We start from the raw sequence: 9,409 nt of genomic DNA on the forward strand, positions 1-9,409 counted from the left end.
ATACCTTCCGACGCCCCTGGTATGTCAACCTGCTCCTGCAGAGGGCATGTTTCCTTCTGCTCGCTATTGCTCTCTGTTGTGATGGGAACAGCTTTCCCTGACGGTGGAGTGAAGACATGTAAAGTGCCGCTCAATGGAATCTCCATCGAGTGGAATTCAGCTTTGTGCCCTGCACAAGCGAACATCCCAGTGTTCGTATCCCTGGGGCTGCACGGCCCCCGGCCTGGCATTGCATCGAGTGATCGGATTTTAATGCGCAGCGCCGTAGTTTTCATCACTAGTCACCGGATGGGTGTAGCCCGCTGCACACGGTGTGCTTATGTGTACATGCTTTTTAATGCGTCGTGTTTATGGTAGAACACTCTCAACTATGTGTGTGTGTGTGTGTGTGTGTGTGTGTGTGTGTGTGTGTGTGTGTGTGTGTGTGTGTGTGTGTGTGTGTGTGTGTATGTGTGTGCATATGTATGTGCATGCGTGTGTATATATGTGTATGCATGTGCACCCGCGGTCTGCTTTCATGTGATCCTGCATGCGCACAGCCTCACGGCCTGTCCGTCATTATGACCGCCCCGGCCGTCTTCAAGTACACCGCCAGTGCTTGCCCCGAAAGGCACTTACAAGCAGCAGAAATCCTAGGTTAGTCTGCTTTGCACTGGTGTAATCAGAGAGTTTGTTAGCATCAAGTACAGTATCTCCTGGAGTATTTTTTCTTTTTTTCTTTTTTTTTCTTTTTTTACAAAGACCACTTACTGTAAAAGCAGAAATTTTCGGTGGTGTTTTATTTTCGGTAATTTCGGTGCCGACAATCTTTACCGAAAATAAAACCCACTGAAAATGTCGGTACAACCGGTACTGTATACATGTGGTACTAGTAGACTTACCTGGAGAACGGGTTTTACCGAAAATTTCCCTCCACCGAACCGCCGATTTGGAGAATAACGAAAATATTACACCACCGAAAATTTCTGCTTTTACAGTAAATGCCAAACATGAGATGCAGCTAGGGGAAGCATGCACAACCTGAATCGTGGCAGTGGTGGTGCGGTTTAGGGAGCTCCACCGACCTAGGGTCTCGACTTCATGGCCAGCTAGACGCACCAGTATCAGCCGCACTGGAGTATAAACCGCACCTCCCATTTTTTTACCACGAAATACAGACATCTATCCTATTTATCACCTTCAATTTGATCATCGGAGTATAAGCTGCACCCCCTTTTTGGATGAATGTTGAGTGTTCAAAGTGCGGCTTATACTGCGGAAAATACGGCGTGTGTTTTATACTCGAAACAGTTGTATGAAGGAACGACAGATGTGTTGCTTTGCTGGTGGTGTGCTGTGGTAACATCGCGTCGACGTCGGCTGGCGAGCGCAGTTATGGTGCGGTGGTTAATGGCCAAATCTGTACCTAGCCAAATACCGCTGCTTATCCTTTACTACTGTACAGGCAGAAAATTCCGTCGGTCAATAATGTCGTCCAACTCCAAAGAAAGGGAGTTCGTCCGGTTGTAAATTTCGTCCATGGATCGTAGGAGTGTATTGAAAAGCTGGACAAATCGACATTAGTCTGGCATTTTATTTAATCCAAACGCTCCTCGGACGAAAAAGACGAAATTAAATTCCAGACGAATATTTCTGCTTATGCCGTAACTATGTGAGGATTGAATTGATGTTGAAGATTTGCAACTAAGAACTGGGAACACGACTGGTCAACAACAAAGGAAAGACAGAACAGCCACAAGAGACAAGCACCATTGGTTATGGACACATATGCATGCGTAGTACGCGTACTATGCTGTAAGGTCATATACACGTCCCTGCAAGGAGATGCATGTATGTATATTTTTATTTGAATTTGCAAGTACACACGGGCTACAAGCCCAATTGCATTGAAGCGAATGTGATAATGAGGTTAATTAAGAAAAAGGGTGGAGGAAGGAGGAGGACGGTAGCAAAGCATTCAGGAGCAAAATAAACAATTGCAAAAATATGAGAGTACCTGAGACCGAGGGTACCTGCGGAGCGATATTAATTCTAAAGCAAACAGAAGAAAGGAAATCACAAACCAATACACGCTAAACTGCGCTTGGGTTTTAATGAAGATGCAGTACCGTAATAAGAAACATGAGCGTGCAAATATGTACGATGTCACTTTGTGCACCGGTATACCACGGTGCGGTGAAGCAGCTGATAAAACGAGTCTTTGCACGGAACGAGCTCGTCACAACGTTGAATGGACATAAACTTGCGAAAGCCCGTCGGAATCCCGAGTCATTTCGGCCTGACCTGCGATGCGATAGAGAGTCACCAGCTGCACTTTCTGTCCTCGCCTTATGCTTTCCAGAATCCCATTGGAGGGTTGGAAAGCCTTGAATTGGGTTTTTAGGGGCAAACTCGGAAATTCATCATTGTGATGTCACCGTGCGATGAGCAGTGATAAAACAAGAGTAAATTACCGTGCCCTTTCCCAAAGGGAAATCCCGACGGCCGCTAACACCCGGTAAATCCAGTGACAGTTGCAGCTCCTAACGGTGGGGGTGAGGGGATAAGTCTCACAACCATGATGAGCAGTGATAGAGACTACCAAATACTAGCTGTGTGAGAATATCCGGAGGGAAAACCGCATCCAAGGGGTTTGCTGTGAAGAGAAAAGGCGTGGGGATCGAGGGCTCGACTTCCCACAGCTTGTTATTAACATGTGTTTTCCACAACTGGTGCAAGTTTTGGGTGCATTGTGACAAAAGTCACAAGAACTTTCGCTTCTCAAATCCGGACTACCGAGATCTTACAAAACTTCCCTCGGCGCAAACGTTCTTGTGAAATGAAATATTCCGTTCACCTGTCGTCAACTCAATCACCCCACTGCACTTGCAGCAAGTCTCCACCTCTCTCTCCGAGCTCTCTCTCTCTCTCTCTCTCTCTCTCTCTCTCTCTCTCTCTCTCTCTCTCTCTCTCTCTCTCTCTCTCTCTCTCTCTCTCTCTCTCTCTCTCTCTCTCTCTCTCTCTCTCTCTCTCTCTCTCTCTCTCTCTCTCTCTCTCTCTCTCTCTCTCTCTCTCTCTCTCTCTCTCTCTCTCTCTCTCTCTCTCTCTCTCTCTCTCTTTCTCTCTCTCTCTCTCTCTCTCTTCCTCTCTCTCTCTCTCTCTCTCTCTCTCTCTCTCTCTCTCTTCTCTCTCTCTCTCTCTCTCTCTCTCTCTCTCTCCCCCCCCATGCATCGTACAGGTGCGGACATTAGCAATGCAAAGCTGAGTGACGCCGGAGACATACTGGCGGAGGAGCTGCGCAAGTTCATGCACGACCTGGGCGTGCCCAACGGTATACGCGAGTTTGGATTCAGCGCTAGTGATGCGGCTGACCTTGTTCAGGCTGCTATGCCAAATGTAAGTTTGTTTGCTTTGTTTGACGTTTCAACGTACATCGCAAAATATACTATAGTTGGTAGACTCTAATGCGTAACTTATGCCCCACCGTTTTTTACATGCTTCCATTTTTTTTTTTTTTTAATTAATATTTTCCTTGGCTCATGGAGCCGAGTACTTTTAAACAAGTTTTTGATGGAAAATAATTTTGTCCGCAGACTATCACGATGTCCGCTGTTCTGTCACGACGGGCCATGACATGTGCTATACACCGGTCCCGTGTACCCGCTGGATCTCCACCTCTCTAGCGCCGCGTTTGGTTGGTACAACCTAGAACAGGATTCACCAGAACGGCGCGTTTGGTTGCGACTGCACCTGCTCTGGCCTCGAGGCCGGAGCAGACCGTGCGTGTTTCACCTTTTCACAGTGAAACGTGGCGACAACATCGGTTTTGCTCCCAAGTGACGGCGTGCATGCACTTTTGGGTTGGACTCGTTGTACCGTACAAAGTGACCACCATGGTGACCCATACACGTTTTGAAGAATGCAACCAAATTTGGCACACTTTTCACATAAATGTACTCTGCTTCTGGAGTACCGTTTGGTTGGCATAAAGCTGCTCCATGTGCGCCAGCTGTTCGATCCTGTTCTACATCGTATCAACCAAACACCCCCCTAGAACTAATGTTGAGGTGGCATAACCGGGACTCGTTTGGATACATGAACAAAATTACGATTTCGATCATAATACGCACTGCGTACTCCAAAATTCAAATTTTCAAATCGAAAACCTGAATTTTCTCAACCGTCATTCAGTTGATTGGCAAAAAAATAGAACTAAATTACGATTTCGATCATAATACGCAATGCGTACTCCAAAATTCAAATTTTCAAATCGAAAACCTGGATTTTGTCTCAACCATCGTTCAGTTGATTGGGAAAAAATTACATATTTTGAAAGTACATCATTCCAGGAATCGGATGAACCTACAATCTCTCCAAATTTTAACTTCAATTTTTAGCCGTTTTCAACTGGCCATTTCAGCGCGACCGTTTCAGCGCCAGCACTTCAGCGCCTGGTTTCACAGGGGAAGCTTCTTCAGCGCGAAGAATATTGGTGCGGTAAAGTACAGCGCCAGCAACTCAGCGCGAATAAGTTGGGTGCCGTACTTTTCAGCGCCAAAAGGTACAGCGCCGCAAAATACAGCTCGAAGAAGCACAACACGACAAAGTCCAGCGCGATAAAGAACAGAGCGAAGAAGTACAGCGCGATAAAGAACAGCGCGAAGAAGTACAGCGCGATAAAGAACAGCGCGAAGAAGTACAGCGCGATAAAGAACAGCGCGAAGAAGTACAGCGCGATAAAGAACAGCGCGATAAAGAAAAGCGCGATAAAGAATAGCGCAAAGAAGTACAGCGTGAAGAAGTTCAGCGCGAAGTCAAGTCCAGGCGATCGACCATGAGCGACTGCAACTCAGTGGGACACTTGGCCGTGGCCTTTGTACTGGAATCCGTGGGAGAGCCTCGCCAGGGGCTACGCACCCGGGTACCGGGTGTGGACAAGTCCCTGGCGTTGCTCCTTTTTTTAGTCGTTTCCTTTTGTTCTAGCGGAAAGAGAAACTTTCCTGCATTTGCACTGTTAACATTGATGCTTGTAGTATTATTCTCAATACAGTTTGGACAATGAGAAATTAAAGAGTAAACTAATGAGGAGCAAGAAATGCATAACCCGCAAGTGAGTGAACCACAAGAGAAGTCCCGAGCCAGTGAGAGACGCACATCAAAAACTCTGGCCTACGGGAAACGGCCTGTGTGACGTACATACAGCATGCAACGCATACAGTCATAAGTGTACAGTAGTGTACGCATAACGGAGTCCAGATATTACTGCACAGGGGCGTCAGACAAGGTACGGTATTGACCGTACCACTTTTTGCCCAAGGTACCCCGTGAATCAACAAAATACAGTGCACTGATCTAGACTCTAAATTTCCAAAATTTTCGGCTCGGCCATCTCTCCCCCACGAGGAAATTGTACTTCAGATGGCTGACCGTACCACACTAAAATACCTGCCGATGCCCCTGCTGCAGCGCTGAGATATGTGGCGCTGAGAAAGTTCAAGCTTACGTTTTTGGCGCTGACATTATAGGCGCTGAGACATGCGGCGCTGAAATATGCGGCGCTGAGATATTTGAGGCTTATCTGCTGGTGCTGCAGTATGCGCTCTAAAATATTTGGCGCTGTAAAAAATCGGCACTTACGTTCACGGCGCTGAAACGGTCGCGCTCACCTGGTCGGCACTGAACTTGATTGCGCTGAAATGGCATGGGATCAAAAGGCGTACCGCCACCTTAAAAACCGTGTTGAATGCCCACTTCAAACTTCAACGAGCGTTGCTATGTAGTTTGGCCCCAAGCACATCCTCCAGACAAACATATAGAATCATTGCTGTTGTGTGCCACATTATGACTGCGTCAGGCAAGTTGGACAGCCTGCTTTTAATTGTCTCTAAAAAAATTATAAGTTAACCACAAACCATCATGGTGCAGACGCCGGCAAAAACGCACAGAGATGCACATAGCGATGGCAGCCGAAGCAGTCTGCTGCCTTCTTCGCCTCTTGTTGTTATCGGTTGTTGTTAGTGTTATTGTTCAAACGCTAGCTTGGAGGCGGTGAAAATAGCTTCGCAATCTATACCTTCGCATGTTGATGTGTTGAACGTGTTTGTCTAGAACTTGCAGCCTCTGTTTTTGAGTTTTTAGCACTCTAATCATGTATCACCTATGTTGAAGTGTTCACTTTTTTATTTATTCCCGTAGCTATGCAGAAGACGTTACTTCAGTAACGTCTGGCGCTAGCCAGGGTCCACACAGCTTTAATTTGGTATTTGTTTGTTTGTGTGTTTGTTTGTTTGTTTGTGTCACGCCTGGCGCTATCCCGTATCTGTCCCGTATCTGTCCCGTATCTGTGACTACAAAGGCTCTACAGGATTGTACATAACAGCTGTCCACAATATTTGCGGGCTCCTGTATCTGTCCCGTACCGTACCAATATTCGTCGTATTATGTATACGACTCCCTGATGTAGAGGGAGATTTGGAATGAAATAGGGAGACGAGGAGGAAATTAAATTAGAATAGACGCCGAATAGGTGATAGGATGCGTCAGCATAAACAGCGTCAGCATAAACATACATGTACTTTGGAAGAGAGATCGCGTCGTCTCCAAAATAAGCGTGAACGAGCGATTCAGCGCCGGTCACAGGAAACGTCGGAAGAGAGATCCCGTCGACTCCAGAACGCCCGTAATCGGCAGAGTCCGCCGGTCCCAGGCAACGTCAGGACAGACATCCCGTTGAGTCCAGAACGCCCGTGATCGGCAGAGTCTAAGCCGGTCCCAGGAAACGTCAGGACAGACATCCTGTCGAGTCCAGAACGCCCGTGATCGGCAGAGTCAGCGCCGGTCCCAGTGAACGTCAGGACAGACATCCCGTCGACGCGCAGAAAAACTAAATCTGCAGCCTCTTTTGCCGTCGGACAGGATACATATTATAGGAGACTGTAAAGTTATGTAATGTCCAAATTTCCACGTGAGCAGCAGGTCACTTGCGTTGATTTTTCGACGTGCGAGCCAAATAACGCGAGCTGAACTTTCGCGTCGCAGACATCCCGTCGACGCGCAGAAAAACTAAATCTGCAGACTCTTTTGCCGTCGGACAGGATACGTATTTTAGGAGACTGCTAAGTTATGTAATGTGCTCCACAGGCAACCATGCATTCGGCGTCGTCATTGGCTCAACAGGTCAATGTACATGTATTACTACAAAAAGGCCAGAAAATCCGATTACTGTATTAAAATCAACTAATTTTCGCTGGCGATTTAATTTCGCTGATTTCGCCGCTTGGTACCAACCGGCCAAAGTAAATCACAGGCCAGAGTTTGTCATATAGGAAATTGGTGCATTATTGAGCAATGGATGCGTGTGAGAGCAAAAATACCTATCGATTTCAAATTTGACGTGAAATTGCGGGTCACGTCGGAAATAACGTGCATCTTAACCTCTTTAATAGAGAGGTTTCTAATTTTCTCATCAGCCAAAATTTTTTGATTTACAGTATAAGGAGATAAAAAGAAAAGAAGGAGCAAACCAAAAGAAGATAATTATTAGAGAAATAACAATCCGCAATAAATTCTGCAAATACTTTTGCCTCAGTTCTTATACATGTACGATGAGCTAGGCAAAAAAGCATAAAAGTATAGCGTAGGGCCCTGAGCTTCCAAGCTCTCTCGTTTCTTTTTTTTGCAAACTCTACATTGTTAAGTGTGTTTTTCCAAATTTCCAACATTCCCTGCACTATCCTGAAGAGAAGGGAAAGAAAATGTTTGATAGATGAAAGGAAGTGTCTACTTGATTGTGTGGATTTGCGTCTTTGCATGCGAAGGTATAGATTGCGAAGTCATTGTTGTTACATGTATTTTTTTAAATATTGTTCTTGTTGTTGTCGTCGTCGTCTTTGTATCTTCATCTTTGTCGTTGTCGTCGTCGTCGTCGTCGTTGTCGTCACAGAAGCGTGTGTTGATGCTGGCGCCGCATCCCCTCGTCGAGGAGCACCTTGCCTCCATCTACGAGAACTCGGTCACCGTCTTCTAGGTATACTGCTGCGAACACCCTGACTGACACTTCCATATCTAACCTGTATCTGATGTCTATCCTATCTTTAAGGGGTGTAACTTTATAGTGTTTCCTAACTTTGGGTGGGGTCCTTGCGGGCAGGAGGTGTGTTTTAACGATGACGCACAATTCTGAACTCGGATAGAGAGCAATTACAATAATTAAATTTATGTTATTTCTATAACTTAGAACTTTCCAAGTTGGAAGGCTGCTGGAGTGCGCATGAAAGATGTGCTAGAGCTGTTAGCCAGTTAGTTGTAGAACGTCAGTAACGTCGGTCAGTGTCGTGCAATGCTATCGCATGAGCTGATTGTTTAGTAACTGGTGGTGTTCGTGGACAGTATAGCGTAACTTGTAGTTCCTCGGTTTTTCTCTTTTGTATAAATTAAACCTTGGCTCTCCATCTGAGTTCAAATTTATGAGAGATTATTATTTTTTAGTTTTGGTTGATGTGTGGTTCGTATGTCTTGCTCCCGTGCCAGACCTTGCAGGTTTGCCATGTCATTGATCTTGTGAGATATTTCTCTAGCGGAAAGCTAGCTAGCTGAGTGCACTCTTCACTGTTCTTTTGTGACACCCCCCCCCCCCCTCCGTTTCTGCATAGTCCTGGGGGTCCCCACCCCCATCCCGCTTTCAACTACTGCATAACCCTGGGTACCCCCCCCCTTCCTGGGACCTCCCCTCCCAGGCCCCCTTCAACAAATGCATAACCCTGGGAACCCCCCCCCCCCTTTCAACTACTGCATAACCCAAGGCACCCCCCTCCACCTGCCCCCCCCCCCCCCTCCTGGGACCTCTCCCTCCCAGGGCCCCCTTAAACAACTGCATAACCCTGAGAGCACCCCCTCCCCCCTTTCAACTACTGAACCCTGGGAGTCCCCCCTCCCACCTTATGCCTGCGAACATTTTGACTGAGATCTTTCTCAATCTATACTATATAACAGGCGCGTAGCACCGCCGTTGGCGGTGGTCCAGCCGGGGGGGGGGGGATCTCCCCCCGGAATTTTTTTTGAAATTAGGATGCATAATCCTGAATTCTGGGCACTTTGGCATTGTTTTACTATGGTGGTCGTGGTCGGGCGAAAAAGTGGTCCGGAGCGGCTGCTACGCCCCTGTATAAAGGGCTCCAATTCAAAACACGATAAAGACCAAACCGGAGCTTTTCCGTTTTTGTTGTCACGAAAGAATTCATTTTCACCCCACGGACGTCTGTGTGTCGGCTTTACGGGTCAAAACGCGATACATCCCAGTAAAAATGATGCCTGAAATTTGTGTTCTTCTGCAAAACGCGATAAAAGTCACTGATGCTGCAGTGCAGACCGAAAAAGAAGAAAAAGTGCACTTCCTGAAATTTCCACAACATGGATATATCTCGTTTTGAAT

General features: G+C 46.7%; 1 protein-coding gene across 1 annotated transcript in view; it reads left to right on the forward strand.

Moving 5' to 3' along the window:
- LOC135820907 (probable hydroxyacid-oxoacid transhydrogenase, mitochondrial) overlaps nucleotides 1-8,579 on the forward strand; it is a 27,573-nt gene extending 18,994 nt beyond the window's left edge. Inside the window, exons 15-17 of the mRNA XM_065333958.1 lie at nucleotides 540-636; nucleotides 3,218-3,375; nucleotides 7,922-8,579. Coding sequence (XP_065190030.1) covers nucleotides 540-636; nucleotides 3,218-3,375; nucleotides 7,922-8,005 — 339 coding nt within the window. The 3' untranslated portion in view covers nucleotides 8,006-8,579. The remainder of the gene's footprint in view (nucleotides 1-539; nucleotides 637-3,217; nucleotides 3,376-7,921) is intronic.
- The last annotated feature ends 830 nt before the right edge of the window (nucleotides 8,580-9,409 follow it).

Source organism: Sycon ciliatum, chromosome 7, assembly GCF_964019385.1.
Source record: "Sycon ciliatum chromosome 7, ocSycCili1.1, whole genome shotgun sequence".
Taxonomy (NCBI): Eukaryota; Metazoa; Porifera; class Calcarea; order Leucosolenida; family Sycettidae; genus Sycon; species Sycon ciliatum.